This window comes from Lytechinus variegatus, chromosome 2, assembly GCF_018143015.1.
Source record: "Lytechinus variegatus isolate NC3 chromosome 2, Lvar_3.0, whole genome shotgun sequence".
Classification (NCBI taxonomy): domain Eukaryota; kingdom Metazoa; phylum Echinodermata; class Echinoidea; order Temnopleuroida; family Toxopneustidae; genus Lytechinus; species Lytechinus variegatus.
Genome location: NC_054741.1, coordinates 17,702,395 through 17,727,605, shown reverse-complemented (window position 1 = coordinate 17,727,605; position 25,211 = coordinate 17,702,395). Strand labels below are relative to the sequence as shown.

The 25,211-nt window shown below is 34.9% G+C and overlaps 1 protein-coding gene across 3 annotated transcripts; it reads left to right on the top strand.

The window, feature by feature from the left end:
- The first annotated feature begins 1,649 nt into the window (after positions 1-1,649).
- LOC121407475 (protein FAM92A-like) lies at positions 1,650-20,488 on the top strand. 3 transcript variants are annotated; one of them, XM_041598563.1, is made up of 9 exons: positions 1,650-1,757; positions 7,541-7,622; positions 8,486-8,720; positions 9,746-9,814; positions 10,565-10,666; positions 11,796-11,813; positions 15,847-15,957; positions 16,993-17,106; positions 19,162-20,488. In XM_041598563.1, exons 2-9 carry the CDS (start codon positions 7,591-7,593, stop codon positions 19,417-19,419), a joined length of 939 nt encoding a protein of 312 aa, XP_041454497.1. In that variant the 5' UTR covers positions 1,650-1,757; positions 7,541-7,590; the 3' UTR covers positions 19,420-20,488. The 3 variants fall into 3 exon arrangements, with proteins under 3 accessions (XP_041454497.1, XP_041454499.1, XP_041454498.1); XM_041598564.1 differs by having other exon boundaries at positions 1,693-1,757; positions 7,520-7,622; XM_041598565.1 differs by lacking the exon at positions 11,796-11,813.
- Positions 20,489-25,211: the final 4,723 nt, after the last annotated feature.

The window sequence follows — 25,211 nt, the reverse complement described above, 5'->3', positions numbered from 1 at the left end:
AACTGCAGGGGCGACGGAGCAAAGTTGAAAGGGGGTACGTCACAGGGAAAAAAGGCATATTTTCTTTCGAAATAAAGGGCACTTTAAGAACAAAGAAAAATAAGACCTATCAGCCGACTTATCTACAATGACGTAACAAGCCATATTTTTTGAGGGGGCTAGATTGGTCGTATCATGAAAAATTTATAAAAAGTTGCAAGAGCGAAGTGAGCGAGCAAAATTTTTTGACATTTTTACAACGAAAACTTAAGGCACGTACGTAGGATTATTCTTACAACTCTGTTTTTTCCTTCCTAACTATACATGTACAGTAGCATAAAAAATGAGAATATTGTTTTCTTGTTTCAAAGGGGCACTCGTTAACACATAACAAGGGTCCTTAAAGGACACATTTATTGGGTAAAAGGGGAAATGATTCGAGAAAGGACAATTACAAGAAGGCAAGGGGGCACTTGCTGACACAGATAACGCGGGGTGCTTCTCATGTGAAAGGGATACAGTGCACGCCGGGAGTGTGGGGGCATTTTTCTTTCATTAAAGAGACACTTTTCTTGTGTAAAAGGGCACTTTTTCGGAGCTTTAAAAAGTCAGGGGAACCACTGTGCCCCCCCCCCTCAGAATCGCCGCCTTTGGTCTATATTGAATCAAAGACGTTTATTAAACCGAAACCTGCGAATGGACTCGCCAATTTTGTTATTATATTTTTTTCATTTTTTAAACAAGTGCACACCTGTAGTTACCAATAACGCATAGATTATTTCCATTTCCATTAATTTGAATGCAGGATAAGATAAATTACTGAGGAACATTACAGATTAATTGCTCACGGGCATGGGCATAGATACAGCGGCCGGGGATCAAACCCCGGACTTAATTTCCGTGTATAGCCAGGTGCCTTAGTTAGACCCCCTTAGACCACTCGACCACGGCACATCCACATATTTTTTTTTGTTTTGAATAATATCTTGTTTTAATTCTTCCTCTTTCAAATATGAAGTTAACTGTCCAATTTCACTGCCATATAACAATGTAAAAGCAGAGAAGAAAAACATATCAATCGACACAAATAAAAACAGACTTTGTTGACTTTTTCCTCTAAACAGAACAGAAATAATCTCTTTTGCACACCCCTCCTCTTTCCGCCCGTCACAAAACTCACACATCCATCTACAACCACATCCTGCTTTGCTACAAGACTATCTGTATTTGAACAAAAAAAAAAAATGAAGCAATAAATACATCCATAGTCAAGTATGAATTGATCTGTTCCCATTTTCTTGAGTGCACCCCAGCTATTTGATATTCCGTATCAAAATGCGTCACTTTCTGTACGGTTGGCAATGTTCCCTGTTTTCTTGAACTAAAAAGTAATTTACTTAATTAAAAATACAATACAATTTATTAAAGATACTCTTGTAGTATTTCCTGGGGTCCGTCGCAGAAAGAGTTGCGTTTAAACGCAAGTCAAAAAATCAATCGCAAGTCCCAAATGCTCGCTGTTGATTGGTTGAAAATCAAGTTTCGCATGATTTTTAGAGTTGCGTTTGATTGCAACTCTTTCTGCAACGGCCCCTGAGATATCCCCAAGAAAATTGTTTTCCAACTGTCACTGCCAAGTTCATTCAGTTGAAATAATATAACTTTTGTAGTTTATTACGCCGCCCTCTATCGAGCACATTCCATTACCCAAAAATATTTTTGTTGACGGTTGCTTGGCACTTGACTTTGGCTTTGGCGATCTCAGTCGTATCTTTTATGTAAGTTCATTATTAAATGATACTTTTTTTAGTCTAAACTCGTCCAAAATTTCATGAAAAACTATTATCAAATTGTGGGTTGTGTATCAGATGAATTTAACTGGTGGTCATGGTGGTAGTAGGCCCAACTTTATGCACCACGCACCGAGCTTGCTAACACAGCCACAGGCCAGCAGAGGCAGGGAGCTCCGGCCCGCGTCGCTCAGGTCCAGGAGGCGATCGGGATCGCGTCCAGGGGAGCGTTTCATGAAAGGACTTGTCGGACGTTTTATCCGACAAGTCCCATTTTATCCGACAGTTACTATAATAGTAACAGTGCCACTCAGCCAATCAGAATCAAGGAAAGATGTCAGATCTGACAACTTGTCAGACAAAAATGTTGATGAAACGGTCCCCAGGAGTCGTCCGTACTGTACAACTACAATGCAGACATGGCATGGCCATGGGCATATGCCATATGGGTACTCTTTAAAATGGAGTCGCAATAGCACTCAAATAAAAGGGGGAAAATAAAATATGCACTTACCTCTATTGTGACAGAACTTCAAAGGTGACATCGAGGCACAAACTGGACCCTCAAAGTCAAACATGTCAAAAAAAGGAAAAGTTAGCCCTCCAATCATGTCGGTTCGTTCTCGCCTCGGTATCGATCGGCCAATTCGTTTTCAATTTTGAAAGAAGGAAAATGAATGAGACAGAACTTTTTCTTTTTTTGAGGGTCCAGTTGCAGTTTGTGTCTCGATGTCAGGATTCTGTGTCGCGATAGACCTTCATGAGTTCATCCATTATATTTATAATCGAGGTAGATCTAAGTGCATTTATCTTTTCCCCTTTTATTTGGGGTGTGTTGCTATTGCGACCCCATCCTACCCCATTTTGGAGAGTATCCTGGGTTAAAGACTAGCATGTGCCACGGGTGAGACCCCCATTTTCAGCCTAACTTTCCGTTCCAGAGCATTACCAAGTTAGACATCTGGGGCCCGTTTCTCAACACCTGGACAAGTTAGTCATATCTTTATCCACAAACCACAGAGTTAGTTCCAATCTTACTAAACCTGTTTCACGAAAGACTTCCTTACTAAAATACCTTGATATCGATACTATCGGTAAAAATGTTGTTGTTGTTGTTGTTGTTTTAGCTTATACGGCGCGTGTCATTCAGTAGTGAATATTTGCGCCAGCATAATTTGCGGTAATTATTTTTATTAATTTTTCTGTACTTAAATCAATTTAGTAAAAGTCAGGTACGGCGCTGCATTATTCGCGCAATTTTGGAGATTCACAACAGACTGTCATCACAGATCACTTAACCACTTCAGATGTATTTTCTGGCCAAGCCCGGATCGGTACATTGATCAGGTTTCTCAGCTACTGCATGATGCGCATGCGTAGCCTTAGGCCCCCCCAATACCAGTCAAGGCTGTGTGATGTCTGTTGACGAAATGATCTCCTTCAACCGAGTTTCAAAATAGCTCTATGTTAATACAAATGGTTAGGTTCGAGACAAAACAAACGTTCTGAGTCTTGTGCAGTTATCGTGCATTGGGTTAATTTTCACATCTCATAGTTTGTTCAATATATCAAATATTTACAAATTAATAAGATCATACGGAAGACATATATGTAATGCATTCATATCTAACACATTCATATCTAACACGTATATAATTATATATATATTTTTTTTCCAACATGGGTTTATAAGACTCAACAAACATATCAATATTCATATATGAATGGAACTAATACAATGTTCAATTATTTCAATTAACAATAATGACTCGAATATACTATGTGAATCTTTGGGTCCTTCTTACGAAGGATACCAAAGCTTTTTGATGCGAGTACTCTGCTGAATTGAGAAGTCTCTTTATATCCAATTCGCTTTCATTTATTTCAAGTAAGAGCCTTTCCCTTTCTTGTGAGTATTCTGGACATTTTGTGAGATAGTGGAGAGTTGTTTCCGGCACAGCACAGAATGAGCATAGACCTGTTTCATGGTTGTTGACAAGCCGTCTATTCTCGTTAAGATCAATATTGTTCATTCGGAGACAATGTAAAATAGATGTGCTATATCTCTGGTTTAGAACACATTTGAAAGCTTTCGAAACTGATTTTTGAATGTCCTTCAAAGGTGATAGTTTTTCATCCCATTTGTTCTGCCATATTTGTGTGAAGTACGTTTTAAGAATGCAGTTTGATTCATGCTTACTAATTTTGTTATTTACATCAATTTGGCTGTGCCGTAAACCTTGTTTGGCTGCGATATCCACCACCTCATTGTTCCTGATATCACAATGACCTGGGATCCATTCAAAATACACTGTTATTCCTTTATTATACAATTGTGTATACATTAACAAAATTTCATTCACAAAGTTAGTTTCTTTTTTAGTTTTGATTGCCTCTAGTGCGCTGAGTGAATCACAAAATACGACCGCTCCTGTATAAAGGCCAGGTAATTGGTTCAACCAATTTAATGCTAGTATAATCGCTGCAAGCTCTGATCTATAAGACAATGTATTATCTTGGAGTCTCATTGAATGTATATATTTGTAATAGGGTACGTGAAATGCTGCTGCTGCTTTTCCTGTTTCAGGAGACTTCGAACCATCAGTGAAGATTTGTAAGAAGTTATACCACTTCTTGTGTATTAATTCAAGACTTGTTTGTTTCTGGAATGTTAAATTGTCACTTTTCGATATATAATCGGATATCTCCGTGGATATTATTGGTGACCGGTAATGCCAATAAGGTATAAAAGTATACGAGTACATATATTCAATTTCATATTGGAGAGGTTGGGGTAATTTCGATATTCTTTCCCCGAACGGCTTCCTTGTGTTCTTGTCAGAGTAAAACTGAAACTGCCAACAGTCTTGAAGATCTTGTTTCAATGGATGATTTAGTATACTATCTATGCGTTTCTTGAGTCTTACGCTCAGCATTTCACGTCGTATATCTAGGGGCATTTCTCCAAGTTCTACTTGAAGAGTTCGAAGGGAAGTGCCCCTTTTTGCTCCCGCGCATATGGCGAGTGCCTGATATTGGCAGGAGTTAAGAATATTTTTAACATTTGTGGTTGCAGAGTCATAAGCCTCACATGAATAATCCATGAGTGACCGAATAATTGCCCGGTATACGTGGAGTAGTTCTTTAACATTACCACAGAAATTGGCATAAGATAAGCATTTCAAAATGTTAATTCTCTTTTTACATCTTTGAACTACTTCATGTATGTGGGGTCTCCATGTTAGCCTAGAGTCAAAAATAGTACCAAGATATTTGTACTCCTTCCTTGGCGTTAGGAGGTTGTCCCCCAAATATATCTCGAGACATGGATCATATCGAGGGGAATGAGAAAAAAGTACGGGAACCGTCTTCACAAGAAATTATCATTCCCCAAGAGAGAAACCAATCATAAAGTATATTTAGATATTCCTGGATTTCTTTGGTACCCTCTCTTATATCATTGGCAGATTTCCATATTACACAATCATCGGCATAAAGGAGATTGTGGATGGTTGGTGAAATTGGAATATCGTGCACCATAATATTAAATAATTCAGGACTTAGGCTACTGCCTTGAGGAATTCCATTATTGGTTTCCATAATGTTAGAAAGATGATCCCCTACTCGAACTTGAATAGTGCGATGTGTCAATAGATTTTTTAAGAAAAGTAGAATGTTTCCTGTAAGACCTAATTTACTTAATTTGACTAGGAGTCCCTTTGTCCATAGGGAGTCAAATGCTTTCTTTATGTCTATAAAGATTGCTAATGTTTTAACACCAGTTTTCAAATTCTTTTGAATTTCATTCTCAAGATGAACAATGTTATCAATTGTTCCTCGACCTTTGCGGAATCCATTCTGTATAGGAGATATTAAAACGTGTTTTTCAAGGTACATTTGAAGTCGTTTTTTTACCATACTTTCCATAATTTTGATGAAACAAGACGTGAGTGCAATGGGTCGATAAGAATCTGTTTTGGATGGGTTTTTGTCATGCTTTAACATGGGAATAAGTATGGAGTGCTTGCATGGCACTGGTATTGTACCGGTTTCCCAGATCCTATTTATAACATATAACATCATATGTTTAAGGGACTCCGGCAGGTGCTCGTACACTTGATAACCTATTCCATCTTCTCCTGGAGTTGAGGGTTTCTTACTTTGTAGGATACGAGCAGACGAGACATAGCCTTAGTCACAAAATAGCATAATTTTTAAAAAGAAAAATTATGACAAAATTGCAAATATTGTGATAAATTGGGAATTACATCTTTTAAAAATAATAGCACAGGTAAATTATGCATCATACATACTTAGACCATGAAGACTGGGGCATTCAATTGCTGAAAAATTGAATTATTAATAATTTATTTCATGACTAAAAAATCACATGTGGATGTTGAGGTGGGTACCCCCGGGATATCCAATTTTAACAGTTTACGAAAGTAAACCACAACTGTTTTATTTGTAAATTATGATAATTATACAATGTTTTACGATTCCAAACATCATCGAAATATAGTTTAATTTTTTTTTATAAATCTTTGATACCAATCTTACGATTTGACAAATTCTATGCATAAATTAGAGATTAGAATTTATCCAAATGTCAATAGGGTCTGAAAACGACAAATACAAGTCCAGTTATGGATGGCCTGTAGAATTTTTATCGATTAAATTATTTTACTATTTCAAAATGAATGGTTTTGTGGCGTTTTACCAACAGTTTTCATAGTTACTTTGTATTACAATGATCATTGAATGCATTATCCCACTTATTTTGGGATGTAATTTCAACCTCTATGATTGATTACGTAAGATTATAATTTTCAAATTTCTCGGCACTTTTGCGTGTCATAGTCTACCCACGTGATGACACTACGTCATTAAGAAAGAAGTTATGACAGGTTCGGAGGTGTCATAAATATTTAGTGAGGTTGTTGTACCCGATCTTGGTAAAGAGGGCTTCGTGAAACGGTTTGCGGACAAGTAGCTCACTATCTCCGATTTAGTCAAGAAGTTAGACTTATGACGGTGTTGAGAAACGGGCCCCTGGCAGCTGTCTGTTTCGAGGAGTTTTTCATTTAAACATTGTTTTATTTTTTTATTTCTCCTCGTACAAATTGTAATTGGTGAGTGGAGCCAACAGAGTTCAGCAGAACAACCAATGTAACAGAGACCGAAGATTTCTTCTTCTCTTCTTCCTCTTCTATTTTCTTTCTCTCTTTTTTCTCTTCCTCTTCATCTAACTCATCTTTATCCATTATCCTCCTCTTCATTGTTGACATTCTCCCAAGGTTGTCTTCTTTATGATTTTTGTCCTTTTTTTTCATTTCCCCTTCCTACTTCCCTTCCCTTCTCTGTACTACCCAAGTCCCTGTTCTTCCCCTTCTACTCTTTTCATGAGAAATGCATTCCCCTTATGATGTAATATATACCATCCCTGCTCCTCTTACACTTTCTCCTCCTTTTTCCTCATCCTGTCATCTTCTGTCTCATTCATATAGTTCTTCTCCTTCTTTCACCCCCTCTCTCATTTCCTTTTCGTGAGCAAGGCATTCCTCCGAAAATGTATTGCCCTACTACTTACCAGCACTAAGTGCTGCTCTGTACAATTGGGGTTTCCTTGAAATGGCATTACATGTGATGTGTGCAATAAGCACATATCTCTGTCTTGAAATGATTTTGGGAGATGCTGTCTTCCTCTGCAAGTAGGTATAATTATGTGACACATAATATTTTTGTAACAGCTTGTTTTCTTTCATCACCAGACCTCTCAGACAATTTTCATCCATTGTACGCTGTTGACTTGATAGCAGAAATGACTCAGAGATCTGCAGATTTTAGGGCAAGGTATGTTTTAGACAGAATAAAATCTGTTTTCAGCTTTCAGAGGGTTTTCTTCCTGATATTCTCATGTTCTTTTGGCCAAATTCATTAATATTCCCAAATTTAGTCAAATTTGTGTGTTTGGAAAAAAATGTTCACTTCAGTCAGGTCTAAACAATTTGACATATATACTGAGATAATATTTAATTATCTGTCATTCAATCAGTACTGTACTAAAAAAAATAAGTTAAGTAAAAAAAAATCAAAGCTCAAAATTGGCAATACAATTAAAACCACAAAATCACTGTTTTCATGCACAAATTTTCAAATTCTTAGCTTGTAATCTTAACATTTTCTACTTTCTATCATACAAATATTTAAAAGGAAAAATGCTGCAACAAAAGAAAAATGTCCATCTTGCCAATTTGGAGAATAAATTATGCTAGATTAAGGCTACATTTATTTCCTTCTTCTGAATGGGTTACAATCTTTTCTATTGATTCTTTTTTTGGGGGGGGGTGCGGGTGTACAGGTTTTTGATAATCAGGCATAATCATGGAAATTGTATTAAAGAGATCTATAATAAAAACAGCTCTCTCTCAACCTCTTTTCAAAATATTACTGCAAATATGATTCCCCCCCATTATTACTAGACACATGATGATCAATGTTTAAATGAATCTAATCAAAGACCATCGTCAAAATGCACCTGTTGATGGGCCTTCATGGCCCCCTGGGCTTTGAGATTTATTGTGCCCTCTTTAATTTTTCCCCCATTTGTGCTGAAAAATAGAAATATGTCCAATGGAAAAGTGGCCTCACCCTAAGAATATTAAAACATCAGGCCTGTGTAATTGATTAAGTGTCTTCTTTTTAATGTCATTCAGGGAGAACCAATCGAAGTTTGTACAGCAGCGAATCAATGCTGTCGAGAAGCACTTTGCGGAGCTATGCCAGGATTTTTCTGCCTACACCCGTAAGCTCGCCCGTGTCCGTGACAGGGGTGATCTCCTCTCCAAATCTCTCTTGACCTATGCAGAGGCAGAGGCCCCTTCTACCAAGGCTGGTCTAACTGGATTTGCTGAACACATCTCCTCAATTCAAGATTACAGACAAGCTCAGGTATGTAGGTCAACACACATTCCAAAATTCCTTGAGTTAAAGGACAAGTCCTTCCTATCAGAAAGTTGATTTGAATAGTATTAATTTGAAAATATTTCAATTTTTGCAGGTTTGACCATAAGAACACCTCATTGTGGATGATAAATTACAAAAGAAATCTTGATTTGGTGATATCATTGGTTTTCTCAATTGCTTACTAACCAGGATGTGCATATTGCTGTTTTGTGATACTAAGAGAAAATTTAGTGAGGAAATTACATTCTTATTTTACATCTGATACTGATTAAATTTTGTTATTACTTGATTTTTCTCTTTTAATCAATAGTTTGCTGGGCTTGATTTTAAAAACATACATTGTCAGCTTTCAAAGGAAGTGACATGTAATATGCTGGCCCAAGGATTGTGAAAAGATTTGCAAATGGAATAAAGTCACGTCACTTGAGCCAGCTAATCCACTGTACCACTGAAAACATGATTTATCTCAGTCTTGAGTAGTTTTTCCTGGAGAGTGAGATAATGGCTTTGGCATGTACATGTGTGAGGATATGTTTAGGATATACAGGATATTGAATAACATTTGTCATAAAATGAATTCCACCTATGCTATGATGAGATAAACATTCAAATTGTTATCAAAGTTCCCATCAAAACTGGGGCCCGTTTCATAAAGGACTTGCAACTGTTGTAACTCGCCATTATGGCAACTACCATGGCAACATGGCTCAGCAGCCGATCGCAATCAAGGTTACCATGGTAGTTGCCAAGTCCTTTATGACACGGGCCCCTGATGTTGCTTTCTTCTATTTGGGTATTATACCCCATTCCATTATGAAAGTCCTTTGGACTAAGTGTCATACTCCTGTATTATTTGTCATCCACTAAAATCCATTCTATTATTTTTTTTTTTAGTAGGTGGTTATTGCTGAGTTATGATATCTTTGCTCCACTGAATTTATAATTGCATGATAGAATAACTAATGAATTGTACCCAGAAATAATGTTGATTTCCTTAATTGTTCTTGTAGGTATCAAGACTGGAATTCAAAGTAGTACAGCCATTGACACTGTATGGTACAGCATGTAAACATGCTAAGGTAAGTCAATTTGATTTTCAGGCTATTTATAAGATTTGTTGCATTCAAATGTGACAATTGAAAGCATCATTGTAGTTTTCAACTTACACACACTAAAAGCATGCATTTGGAAGTTGTATCTTCATAATGTTTAAAAGTTGTTTTTCAACTTTACTCAATGAGCAATGCTTGTGGTATGGACTCCCTGTTATAATAAAAAAACCTAAGGTCAATTTCAAGAGAATGAAGGGAGATTGCAATTAACTATGGTCAGCCATCATTGTCAAGGTCACTCATAGGGAAAGTAAATTACAGCCATGTCTTAACAGTACATATAGTTTTGCATGGTTGGTCAGAGGCCCACAGTGAGCAAGAATCAAGTGGCCGAGCTGGCCTAGCATACTGATAGCTTGATATCTTAACGTGATTTGATTTGTGAAATACCCCCAAATTTAGAAAGTGATAGTTTCAAGTAACTTCTATTTATAAAGAGGAAAGATGATTAGCTCCCTTATTTTGGGGTAGCTGGTAATTACCATGGTGACACTTCTCAGTAGCCGATAAAATCATTGAATGATTTACTGGTAATGTTCACTTCTGTGCAATATGGATGTTAAAATACATTACTTGTGCATCAATTTCTTGCTTCTATCTAAAATTGGACTTGCTCTCCTTAAACCTAATTTTATTCTGAGACCTTGTATGGGGGAATTCACTTTTGGTTGTGATTGAAGAACTCAATAAATATTGTGTTTGTTATACTTTTTTCAGGATGATCTGAAGAGCAGCTTTGCTGCAAGAGAGAAAGAAATAAGCCAACAAAAGAAACTTGATAAAGTCAGACAGAAGGCCCCATCAGATAGACAACAAATAGTGAGTAAAATATCCCTTTCTAGGCAGACTATCAAACCATGTGGGTAAACTTATAGGAAATTCTCTTTGACCCGTCCAGGTGATACGATTCTATCTTTATTTGGTCATACAACCATTCAAATTTTACGTTTATTAAAGTCTGGACGAATAGTAGATATAAAATACATAGACAAATACATTCACAAATCATATCATATCATATGAAGAATTCCTTAACCATCACATGTATATTTTTTATTAAGTTCTGCAATATTGTTGGTCTTCTGGATGTAGATGACCTTTCCCCCTAAAAATGCTGAGGCAAACAAAAGCTAATCATGGTTATTCCGCAAAGGAGTGATGTGGATAAAGCCAGGAGAGTTTTACTCTAATTGGGTAGTTGAAAATACTTTCTTCCATTTTATGATTAAATGTTGGAGCAGAACTCTATTGGTGAAGTGATGTGATTGTGAACCCTTTTCTATGAACAAATAATTAAGTGACGGTTTCTCTTGACCTTAATTTCTTGCAGACTTGCACAATGCATAGAGATGTGTATAAAATTCGAAACACATTTCTATGGGTATCCATGATTGTAGACATATTGAATGGCTTTGTGAATTCAACCCTGGTTTCCCTTTCCTTTATAGAGTTGCTGTTTATAAGCACATGTTATCTAAAGCCTGTTTTGTGTAAACCCCCATCAAGCAAGAGATGTAGATATTTTTCTGATTTATTCTTAATGTGTAATATGATTTCTTATGATTTCAATTTCGACCCCCTAAAATGTAGATTAGAGCACAATTTTCCAATGATCCTACCATCTTGAATGTTTCTTCTGATTTGAGAAGTGTTATATGTACCGTATTTGAAATGTTGTTTTCACATTTTGTAAAAAAAAATCTTTATTTAAGCTTATGTGTAAAACATTTAAATGAGACGTTTAAAAATGAAAATTAAATACTGTCTTTAGTGTCTTATGCTTTTTCATGTGGTTATACAACTTTTGTATGTTGAAGGCAAAAGTTGAAGACTTTTTTAAAGGAATTTTTGTACATTGTAAGTTGAAATGAATTTAAAAATAAAGATACACCCATAAACTATTAAACTGATGTCTTTTGATAAATGTATTTTTAATGTGTTTCTACAGCGCAAGGTTAAAGGCCAGGTATGATATCTATGGAATGTTTTCAGTGGACCTTGCATTGCTTACTAAAAATAAATCACAGATTGTCAATAGATCCATCAATGCCATACTGATGCTGAGCAGTCTGCATGATTTGTATACATGTATATGGAAACTAATATTTTCATTCATATAATTGAAAATGTGTTTTCGGTTAATCAGAAGTTTGCATGTACTATCAAGAAGTTTTCAAGTTACAACATGAAGTTTTAAGCATACAACAATATGGATGTCAAAGCCGTCTGTCTATTGAATGTTATGATAGCAATTTCAATTTGTTTTATAGTCTTGACATCAGTCAGGAATCTTTTTGTTATCTGCAAAAATTCAGTTAATCACATTACCCTGGAATTATGAAACATGCTTTAGAGGGAACTGGTTTGATGTGACTCTAGCTAAACTTGAGAGCTTCTTGGTTTTATGTTCATGCATGTTTTGTTAATTTGAATCACTAAAAACAGATATGTCTCACATTATGGGCTTGGGTAAGCTGATAAATAAATATGACTTCTCAATAAAACAGAGAAAAATGATAGTCTTTAACTCTGCATTGTGGATGATAAAACTCTTAAAACTTCACTTTCAATTCATTCCTCCCATGATACAGATTAAGCCTAATAGGTTTATGCTAGACTTCGTGAAAAATGTTCTGTACAAAAGTATACTATTCAGGATTTTCATATATACAGTGCGTCCCACAGAAAACGAAATCGAGATTCATCGATGATTTATCATAACTTAAAGGACAAGTCCACCCCAACAAAAACTTGATATGAATAAAAAGAGAAAAATTCAACAAGCATAACACTGAAAATTTCATCAAAATCGGATGTAAAATAAGAAAGTTATGGCATTTTAAAGTTTCGCTTATTTTCAACAAAATAGTTATATGAACGAGCCAGTTACATCCAAATGAGGGAACTGATGACATCACTCACTCACTATTTCTTTTGTATTTTATTATATGAAATATTTTTATTTTCTCATCATTGTCATTTGAAATGAAGTTTCATTCCTCCCTGAACACGTGGAATTCCATTATTTTAACATTTTGTGCTTCAGGCAAGGAGGTCCTAATCGTCAAATTTGTAAAAATTGAAATATTGTATAATTCAAACAATAAAAAACAAAAGAAATAGTGAGTGAGTGACATCGACTCTCTCATTTTGATGTAACTGGCTCATTCCCTCATTCATATAACTATTTTGTTGAAAGTAAGCAAAACTTTGAAATGTCATAACTTTCTTATTTTACATCCGATTTTGATGAAATTTTCAGCATTGTGCTTGTCTGATTTTTTTCTATTGATTCAAATAAACACTTTTCTGAGGTGGATTTGACCTTTAATCACAAATACAATAGACAAATGACCTACCATTTTAAAGCTTAGAATCTCCTCTTTCATCTGAAATTACTTAGATTATTTCTCATTCACGCGTGAGTGAGCAAAAACAATTTGAAGAGGGGATACCAGAAATCATTTGGTTTAAAAAAGAAAACCACATTTCTAAAAAGTTCAATATCTGCTCTTTACTTTGATACCTCAATTACCTAAAATGGTCAAGAAATAACAAAGTTCTAGTTATTTGAAATACATGTAAGGCTTGAATTTCAATAATTTCATAAAATGAAGAGGTTTTACAGGCTAGCGTTTACACTCAAGAGATTCTAAGCTTTACATTGGTACGTCATTTGTCTACTGTATTTGTGATCAAATTATGATAAATCTTTGCTTAATCTCGGTTTCATTTTTTCTGGGACGCACTCTCTCTCTCTCTCTATATATATATACTGTACATGGTATTTTTGTCTCCCCTGCATAGCAGAGTTAGATTACAGGCACTGCTTTTCCAACAGCGGAAGTGTTGTCAACATTGAAATCTTAACCAAGGTCATGTTTTTCGAAATGCCATCATGACTTTTAAAGTATATGGATCCAGTTCATGAAACTTGGACATAAGAGTATTTAAGTATCACTGATCACCTTGTATGAGTTTTAGGTCACATGACTAAGTTCAAAGGCCAATTAGGATCAATGAAGTTTGACTATAAGTATATACATGTATATATATTTTTTTAATGTCATTCATAACTTTTTTATGCATTTAGTTCATGAAAATTGGACATATGGTAATTGAGTATCACTGATCATTTTACATGAATTTCAAGTCACATAATCAAGGTGAAAGGTTATTTAGGGCCAATAAATTTGACTAAGTTGTGGTATCAGCATTGAAATATTAACCAAAGTTAAGTTTTTGAAATGTCATAAATTTGATTACTGTTCATTTTACATGAGCTTATTTAAAGGTCAAGTCCACCTCAGAAAAATGTTGATTTAAATCAATAGAGAAAAATCAGACAAACACAATGCTGAAAATTTCATCAAAATCGGATGTAAAATGAGAAAGTTATGAAATTTCAAAGTTTCGCTTATTTTCAACAAAATGGTTGTATGAACGAGCCAGTTACATCCAAATGGGAGAGTCAATGATGTCACTCACTATTTCTTTTGTTTTTTATTGTTTGAATTTATACAATATTTCAATTTTTACGAAGTTGATGATTAGGACCTCATTGCCTGAAGCACAAAATGTTAAAATAATGGAATTCCACGTGTTCAGGGAGGAATGAAACTTCAATTCACATGACAATGACGAGAAAATAGAAATATTTCATATTTCATACAATATAATTATATAATATTGACTGGCCTTGAGGGGAACATCAAATATATTGCCAGCAAAAGAATCATATTGGCCCGAGTCTTTAGACGAGGGCAATATGGGTCATTTAAGGGCAATATATTTGATGTTCCCCGAAAGAAGAGCCAGTCAATATTTTTATTATCATCCAAATCAGATATCTAGAGCAAAAATCATGATAATAGGGATATTTCTTTTCAAAGTAAAGTTCTATTGTGTCATGTTAATATCGGTCTAGGCTCTGCACTTTACCATTATGACGTACTTGCAAGCGCTTGGATCCAGCGTTGTCTTTATTATGACGTATATCTGTATATTGTTGGTGCGTGGATCCTTATGAAGCGTATGTCTTTATACGCATCCTCAAATGCCCGGATGTGAGACCAGGGAAAATACAAAGGTATATTTTGCGTCGTCTCTGCATGCAAAGTAAATACGCGCCTTGAGACCGAGGAAAATACAAACAATATACCTACCCTTCCCGATATTCAGAAACTGTAGGGCAATACGGTTTTGTAAATGACCAGCTCAGATGTCTGATACGGGTGATAAATACAAAAGAAATAGAGAGTGAGTAATGTCATCAACTCACTCATTTGGATGTAACTGGCTCGTTCATATAACTATTTTGTTGAAAATAAGCGGAACTTTAAAATGCCATAACTTTCTTATTTTACATCCGATTTTGATGAAATTTTCGGTGTTATGCTTGTTGAATTTTTCTCTTTTTATTCAAAACAAGTTTTTGTTGGGGTGGACTTGCCCTTTAATTATTCATATGAATTTTCTTTTTGTGAATAATCATGGGTTGCACAATGCAGGCAAGAGTGCCAAAGGTGTTCCACTTGTTTTAAACATTGGGTGATATGTCATTTATCCTGAATTTACATTTGATTGACTTTGCATGAGGAGGATATATATATAGAGAGAGAGAGAAATAGAGAGTGTAACATTTTTAATCTGCTGAAAATAGGTACATGTATTGGTATAAATATAAGGCCATACGTAAAAGAGCCATCATGTGGACTTGCTTGATTCAAAGTCTGTTTGAAAGAGATCAATACATTTCATGGTACAACGATAAATAATAGACTGTAAATGTTGTGATTTTTTCATTTCATAATATAAAGTAAGGGCTAATCAATTATTTCAAAAATAAGAAATTATTGGCCAATAAAATAGAGTAGAGTATAGAAGGGACATCATGAATTTGCATCGCTACATGAATGTTTCTGTTTTTTAGAAAAATGGCAACCCGTGTAACGTTTCTCTCAGTAATATATCAGCAATATGGTGTTCTTTTATATCAGTCTCAGGCAGAGTCTAAGCTTCAGAAAGCCACAGTAGATGCAACCAGAAGTAACAAGGCGCTGGAAGATCAGATGGATGCCTTTGAGAGGAAGAGGTTACAGGATATAAAGGTAAGGTGTCATCTTGAAATAACAAGTGCAAGAATGTGAAATGTGGATAATAATAATAATTGTAATAATGAGTAAATGATATTGAAGTTACAGCCATGTAGTGAATTTCATACTTATAGTTTATTTTTAAGTGAAGTATTATTATAGGAGAAGTTCAACCTGATGGTAAGTTGGTTTTAATGAAACGGACAACTATTAAAAGAAACAAAGGTGAAGATATGGCAAAAATCCATCAAAGATTATCCATTATAAATTATCCATAAATTATGGATTCTTTGTTTGAATATGTGAAGTCACATGTGAGCAGCTTTCCCATGTGTCATGTGTTACAAATTCCATTAAATGCCATTTTCTCAGGAAAATTGGAAATTAGTTTACTTTTGCATTCATTACTTCATCAGATACCTCATTTTTACCAGCTTTTATAGATATTTTCAGCGACCATAAACCATTAATTAATACCCTATGCTACTGGACAGCTGCTCATATACAATGTCACAAATTCAGATTAGAAAAATGGTCTCCTCACTCTCTTATTCTTTGATAGATATTTGTCAAACCTTCAGCCAATTTTTTTTTCTGTTTTTACTGCTTTTATTAAAACATCTTTATCCTTTGGGTGAACTTTCCCTTTTAGGGTTGATCAACTTTGATGCGAATTGTCATCCCGTGGAAACAAATGAATTGTAAATTTGCTTTGCATTTTAGACTTGTTAAAGTCAGTGATCAAGAATTATTACAATGACAATATGTACATATCAATTTTCAAATTTTTGGTGAAAAGAAATGCTCTATTTCATATTGAGATTATTTTGTGAAAAAGGGTGCTCTATCCAACTTGGCTATGTATGGCTTGCTTGAGTTTAATTATTTGTTTTTAATACCTTATAACAAAAATCTTGTACCATCACATTAATACCTGTTAGCTATTTGTATACCAGTTGATTAAAGTCCTTCTTTATAGTAAGCTGCTCCAATTAAGTTACCTTCACACCACCATCTTGCATTCCTTTTCTCTCTTTATATATTTTACAGAGTATCTTGTCTGAGTTTGTTAAGATAGAGATGTTATTTCATGCCAAGTGTTTAGAGTCTTACACAGATGCGTTCCAGTCTCTCCAGTCAATAAGTGATGAGGATGATCTTGAGGTAAGGTTGGGTAATCCTCTCATGAACTTGTCACTAAATAGCTACAGACTGCAAGCTTTCTTCACTGATCAATTTATCATTATTTTGACAGAAAAAAGACCCTGTGAAAACTGGTCATGTCTCATGGAGTTTGTTGAACTATTTTTTGTTACATATATGACATTCAGTACATTTGTAATACAAATTTTCATGTACAGTATATGCATTTGATTGGTGTGAAAAGTTCCGCTCAACTTGCATTTCTACACCAATCCCAAAGGTACATGCAGCAAGAAAGTATTTTGAGATAGAGCAATAGTTTGTTTTCGATTCCATTTTTTTTTATATGAATTCATAAAAAACTAGAGTTCAATAATATAAGAAAGATTTTGTATGTCAGATTCACGACCAAAATTTGCTGTCCAAAGCTCTAAATCACCATTGGAATTGAAGGTAACTTTGGATTGTATAATGTTGAAAACCTCATAGTAAGCTAGGGTTAGTGACTCTGTCTTGAAGGATATGGTTACGACTTACGATATGATTCATGATATTATAATATCATTTTCCCTGCCATGCCCAAGGTAAACACATCATTGGGATGGTTAAAAATGTTCTTATGGTCAGGCTTTATTCAAAGATGGCTTGAATATGGCAAGCGATGCTGTCTTTCAAATCATTTTTAATCACTTAAAACTAAATGATTGATCAGCATTTACTCAGTGATGTACATTTTTTGTGCAAATTGATATTTCATTGTACAAATACTGCCATACTTTGTAAAAATTAGACACCCCAGGCCTTGTGGTACATGTAGTCCTTTCTAAATTGATTCCCGTAGATGGCTTTAGTATAAACAAGTGAGCATGGAATATTGCTCAACTGATTGTCCGTCTTATCATCTCTGTCTTTCATTTACACGACTTAATTTGTTGAAGGGTGTGCATTAAAAGCTAGGACCGAATGGTAAATGAAAGATTGTGAAGCAACAGACTACATGTAGTACCTAGGTTGTATTTTGAGTTTTTTCATTTTCGAATGTTTAAAGTTATTTCACTCTTGTATTTTCTGTTTCTCTTTGAAATTTTATGCAAATTTGTATCATAGTCAGTGGTTTTTGTCTCACCTGCATAGCAGAGTGAGACTATAGGTGCCGCTTTTCCGACGGCAGCAGCGGCGTCAACATCAAATCTTAACCTGAGGTTAAGTTTTTGAAATGACATCATAACTTAGAAAGTATATGGACCTAGTTCATTAAACTTAATCATAAGGTTAATCAACTATCACCAAACATCCTGCATGAGTTTCACGTCACATGACCAAGGTCAAAGGTCATTTAGGGTCAATGTACTTTAGCCAATTTGGGGGTATCTGTTGAATTACAATCAAAACTTTAAAAGTTTTTGGATCTGATTCATGAAACTTGGACATAATAGTAATCAAGTATCACTGAACATCCTGTGCAAGTTTCAGGTCACATGATCAAGGTCAAAGGTCATTTAGGGTCAATGAACTTTGGGCGAAGTGGGGGTATTTGTTGAATTACCATCATAACTTTGAAAGTATGTTGGTCTAGTTCATAAAACTTGGACATAAGAGTAATCAAGTATCACTGAACATCCTGTGCGCATTTTAGGTCACATGACCAGGGCCAAAGGTCAATGAACTTTGGCCATAATGGGGGTATCTATTGAATTACTATCATAACTTTGCAAGTTTATTGATCTGACTTATGAAACTTGGACATAAGAGTAATCAAGTATCACTGAATATCCTGTGCAAGTTTCAGGTCACATGACCAAGGCCAAAGGTCATGTGAGATCAATGAACTTTGGCCGCATTGGGGGTATTTTGTTGAATTACCATCCTATCTCTGTAAGTTTATTGGTCTAATTCATAAAACGTGGAAATAAGAGTAACCAAGTATCACTGAACATCTTGTGTGATTTATAGTAGTTTTCAAAGTCAGCACTGCTGTTATGTTGAATCGTGTGATGCAGGTGAGACGGCCAGAGGCATTCCACTTGTTATTTCAATCTTGTGTTTTCCATTTCTTGGTCATTTTGTACGAAACAGGAATTCCGTAATTCACTTCGACCATTCAACACTGCTGACAGCAGCTCAAGGCAGAGTCTATTCAGAGGAGACTCCAAACAATCTCTCAACTCAACATCTGGTAGCTCACGGCCCTCCACCGTAGATCGCAGGAGACCTACTAAGCAACAGCTCCAGTACTCAGAAGAAGATGACGACGATGAGGAGGAGGATGACGATGACGACGATGATGAGGAATATAGTGATGAAGATGTCGCAGAAGACTACTACAAAAGATGATTAATTTGGTGCATGATAAAACAGGTTTAGTTAATTTACTTGTATAAATGTATTCTGGAGGTTAATTAATGAACTTTGTAATAACAGTATCAGACTAAATAAAACATTTTGAAGCATTGAGTGAAAATAGTCCAGGCATGCTATTAAGTGTTGAATTTTGCTGTGCTGTAATGTGCATGAACTAAATGAGAATGATATTACACCTTGATTTTTGTTTGCCTTAGTGTACTATCTGCCACTGTAAAGATATGTTTTTAATTGTGCTGTTTAGAAATACAAGGGATAGACTCATCAGTATTGATTTATGTTTGTTTTATTGATTTATATGTCTTCTGGGCTCCGTAACACAAAGATTAGCGATCAATCGCTAAATGAGCTGACCAATCAAGAATAACATTGCACGCGCATTTAGCGCAAAATACTGGCCAGGAACCAATCAGAAGCGTTCTCTCATATTTGTCATTCATCGCTAATCTTTGTGTTACACAGCCCAGGTATGTTTTAGTGTTGTATATGGACAAATTCCCTGAATACATGGTCTAAAAATAATCCATTTCTAAGAAGACAAAGATTGCAACCTGAATATATCCATTATACATGGGTTGCTGAAGCAGAGGAGCATTTGATGAAAGGATTTGTTGGATGTTTTATCCAACAAAGTCCAAAAGTTACCATAGTGATAGTCAGACACCTTTGCCTTTCAAAACCAAGAAAGTTGTCAGAACTGACAACTGGAGACACGAATATTGATGAATTGCTCTCCGGGTGCGTGTTTCATAAAGCTGTTTGTAAGTTAAGAGCGACTTCAGAAACGACTGGTGATCATTTTTTGAGGTAAATGATATTCATCATGAGATGTTCATTGGTGATTAATTAGTTTGCAAGAGAGGTTCACCAGCCGTTTTTAAAGTTGCTATTAGCTTACAAACAGTTTTATGTATTATGATCTAACAGAATATTGTTTTGATCGAGAATTTAATTAGAAAAAAATACAGACAGTATAATTTGCACCAATAGGGGAGTGCTTTGTGAATCAGGTTGTACATGATTTTTCACTGTCAGTTGTAATCAAAAACAAAAATCAAAACAATCCATGTATCCGATTGTCATATTTGTTCAAATCGCTGACACGGTGTCTCATGAAAAGCTCCCCTACATGTTTCACTTGTTCCATCAGTGTTTAAGGATTACATTCATCTTGTGAGTTAGCTCAGGCACACATGTCGGCAACCTAGTTTTATACAAGCACAAATGTTCAAATATAAATTGAATTTAAAATTGATTTGTGTAAACAAATGTATTTAATGTCTTTTTATTATATTTATCCATATGTAAATGTCAACATTGAAAAAAATATATAAATATATTTAATAGTGCTTGGATGATTCCTAAATCTGTTAGCTTTAATAACAGCTACAAATATTGGAATAAATTGTGAATCTCTCAGGTTTTTGTGAAATGAAGAGGATCAGTGATTTACAAAACATAGTATTAGTAAATGTTATTTTTGCTTCAATAATTTTTTTCATCTATCAAATATATTTGAGAATCCTGTTCAACATTCAAAAGTGTCATTTCATTCAGTTTCCCAGAAAAAAATAAATGGTGGATTATAAGATGTTCACCTTGAAATTTAAAAAAGGTTGAGGGTATTTGTTGGATTGCCATTATAACTTTGAAAGTTCATGGATCTAGTTCATGAATCTTGGACATAGGAATAATCAAGTATTACTGAACATCCTTTCTGAGTTTATGGTCATGTTTCCAAGGTCAGAGGTCATATAGGGTCAATGAACTCAGATTATGTTAGGGGAATCAAAACAAAATCTTAAATGACGTTTAATATTTTTGAAATGTAAAAACTTTTAAAACATATGGATCTAGTTCATGGAACTTGGATTTAATTGTAATCAAGTATCAGTGAATATCCTCCGTGAGTTTCAGGTCACATGACCAAGGTCAAAGGTCATTAAATGTCACTGAACTGTGGCCATCATAATTTCAAAGTTAATGGATATAGTTCATGAAATGCGGACATTCGGGTAATCAATTATCACTGATCATCTTGCACTAGTCTTTTGTCACATGATCAAGGTCAAATGTCATTCAGGGTCAATGAACATAGTATTCAGTTATCATATGAATGGTGTTTTTTCATGAATAATTGTTCTATAGGTCATTTTCAAAGTCAGTACTACTGCTATATGGAATCGTGTAATGCAGGGGAGACTGCCAGAGCCGCTCCACTTGTTGTTTTGGTTAACACATTTTCTTATTGGGAGAATAGTACATTAATCATTGAATTTGTAAATTAGAAGATGAAGCAATTAAAATAAACTGTTTTGCTTTTTGTCTGACATCCCTTATAATTGTTTATATATCTCTAGGCTAATTTGCTAAAATATTTAACAAATGTTCCTATATTTTACATAATACTGCATGATAATGTGCCAGAGTATTCAGTTTGATATTTGTACTATTTTTCTTTAGACCAAAGGAATAGAACAGAACTGTATCTTGAAAGAGAACTAACAAAATTATATTATAAAATATGTTACTTGCCAAGAGTTTTTTTATTATAGAAGTGTAGTTTAAGGTCAACTAAAATATAACTCTTATGTGCTATGTACAATAATCAATACCAACATATTTTCATTTAGTACTTTGTTTAGCTGCAGGTTATACTTTTGTCTTTGTATTTTAGTATTTTGTAAAAGTGTTTTTGAAAGGTTATGCTATTCATGAATGGCATATACTCATGGTGTACTTATGTGAAAATTAAGGCATAGACAATATCATCACTTTGTTGTTAAAACCTTGAATCTCAAAATGGAGAACAGATCAGAAAAAGAAATTAGAGCAATGACATGGGTAGCAACCAAGAAATATATGGAGCTCTACAGGAATTAGGAAACTGTTACAGGCAATTTGATATTACTGCCATTTTTCAAAGATACAGCCTTTTCTGAGCTACCCAAAGTTTTTTAGGGGTTTCACTAGCCCAGCGACGATATTTCATTTACTTGCGATTTTGTTATACGTAATGTATGTCATATCAGGGAGGTCAATATAATATGAAGGTACCGGTACTTACTGACATTTCTAAATTTATTTAATAGAAATGATATATCAATATCCTTGTCTCTCCATAGTGTTGGAAATTTGAGGGATAAGTCTGGAATTTATTATTTGTTTGGGTCATTTTGAATAATTTAGGGCATTATGATCTATATTTAGCCAATAGATGACCTTGGATTTGAATAGAAAACAACCAATATGGAGCATTTATTTACATGGAGCTTTTATTTATACAGTTTCTAAGCACTTTACAACTTAAATTGAAGGTAAATGAAATATATGCATTGTATTTAGTTGATATTCAGTGGGTTAACATGTGGGTATGTTTTCTCATCTATGAGAATTAGGGTCACCTTGCCTTCCAACCGTCCATACTTGTGTTGATGTTTGTTTTCTATACTCTGAGTTTAATGAATGTCAAGGGTATCCATCTGTGTTTTTCTTTTGAACATTAGTATTTGAGATAGGGGAGCAAAAATATGACATGAACCAGAATAAAGTTATATTTATTAATGTGATATTCTGCTGTCAGATGTAGTTTCTTTTTACAGTTGCAGTTTGAATAGTTCAACTCCATTTTTGATTGAGTTTAAACTGGGCCATGAAAAATGGTGGAAGCTCTGTTGATGGGATAGAGATGGGTGGGTTTTCATTGACAGATTTGTTCAGAGCCAGTCAGGTGTACTTATTTCAGTAGCTTGTAACAGTTTTATGTGAAAGAATGGTTACCAACTAATTAGCAGGTGCAAAGGTTTCATGGGAAGATGTGAAGAAAGGGTTTTAGGTTGAAATGGAGAGAGAGGGGGGGGTGGCAAGAGAGGGAAACAGGTCAAGAGTAAAAATGAATTAGAAAGGAATGGAGAAAAACTCAGGAGAGAGAAAGAAATGGAGAAAAACACAGGAGAGAGAAAGAAATGGAGAAAAAGAGAGATGATTTCTTGTAGAGATGCAAGAGCAAAGGGGGGGGGGAGGAAGGAAATGAACTTTAAAAAGAAAATTTATACAAGTACACAAGAGGAATACAAGGGGGGGGGTAGGGGACAGATTAGAGAAATTTGTAGATTAAAGGAGTTTGGTGGAATAGTTGAGAATTTTCAATAGTTCCATTGTAATGTTACAAGGTTTATAACATAGTGAACATAAATGTCTACCCCCATACCTTGCAAATGTCAAATCTCAGTTCCCTTTTCCCTGAAAACCCCTCTTTCCAATCACCGTACATTGATCTTTCTGTCACTCCACTTTCCTTTCTGCCTGGTCCTCTCCCCTCTATCCCTTACTAAATACGCTAAGGCCCGTTTCATAAAGCTGTTCGTAAGTTACGAATAACTACACATGACTGGTGACCATTTCTTGTGCTATATGATATATCCCTATGTAGCCGACTTATGTAAAGAACATGTTCCAGTCGTTCGTAAAGTTATGCGTAACTTTACGAACAGCTTTATGAAACACCACCCTGGTCTCTTTATCCTCCTCATCTTTCTCTTGTGTTTTCCCCCTTACTCTCATCTTGCTCTGTTTCCCCCATACTTCTTTCTACCTTCTTATCACCTCCCTAGCTCTCCCCATACCCTCTTCACCTCATCCTTCTTCATTTCCTCATCCCGTTTCTCTCCTCCCCCTCTCATTCTCTCCTTTGCTTTCTGCCTCCCTTTCCTTCCCTCCCCTTAACCAACCCAAATAAAATAAGTAAAAAAATAAATCAAAATTAGCAAATGATAAAATCTATCACTTTCCCAATTTACAAGACGATTTAAAAAATAAAAGCCACCAAGGGAGGGTGTGGAAAACTTATATATTAGCTCCCATACACAAAATGCGTAAAATGTCAGATTTTCCAAAAGTTACTCTCATAATCTTTTTTGTTAGAAAAAGTATTTGTTAAATGGTGCTTGCAAGAAAACCACAATTTCCTGATAATTGAGTACATGGCAAATCAGAGGTTGTCCCTCCCATTATAATGTACTCACCCAATCGCCAATTTGGCATTTACATGTACATGGACTTCATGATCTCACTTTAAACCTATCATGATTGTTTGTTTGATTTCTTTCAAACTTTCACCATGGTAGTTTTCTTACATTTTCCTTCCAAATCTTTTTCACTACCAAGGTTATTGGATTCTCCTCTGATTCTTAAAATAAAATAAAAATAAATCTAAATTCAACCCCAAATAATGAAATAAAAAGCCATCATGAATTTAAGTCTAAATGATCAGGCTTTAATACATCTTCTGAACTAACAAAAATGACAAGCAAACAGTTAAGCATGAACATTATACAGAATGATACATTGTGCAACATGGTCAGGGGAGTCCTCGCATCAAAATGATTACAAAGAGGTGCAATTCAAGGGCAAAACATCTTCACTAAAACAAGAATATACATGTACCATGAGTCATGCTTGCGTTTAAGGGTCATTTCAAATTACACAAGAACAGATCAATGTTTGATGTTTTTATCAGTTTATCAATTTACAAACTTACTGACTTGATACTTTGAGACATGATATTTGCAGGAATGTCAATCATGAAGACAACAGTGGTGTATATTGATGCTAGAATGGGCTTCTTTCAATGAAAAAATAACAAAACAGTGAACCTCCATACATTAAGACAATTCACAACATAAATGAAATAAATCTTTTTAATGATGGAACACATCTATATCTTAATCAATTAACAATGTGGTCTTTACCTGAACTTCTTGTTT

What these genes read in the sequence shown, in the direction of transcription:
- LOC121407475 (XM_041598563.1), top strand. Translation starts at nt 7,591, where the DNA reads ATGACTCAGAGATCTGCAGATTTTAGGGCAAG. An exon ending in CAGCATGTAAACATGCTAAG is followed by an intron (nt 9,815 to 10,564) that starts GTAAGTCAATTT and finishes TACTTTTTTCAG; the next exon opens with GATGATCTGAAGAGCAGCTT. An exon ending in AGAGGTTACAGGATATAAAG is followed by an intron (nt 15,958 to 16,992) that starts GTAAGGTGTCAT and finishes TATATTTTACAG; the next exon opens with AGTATCTTGTCTGAGTTTGT.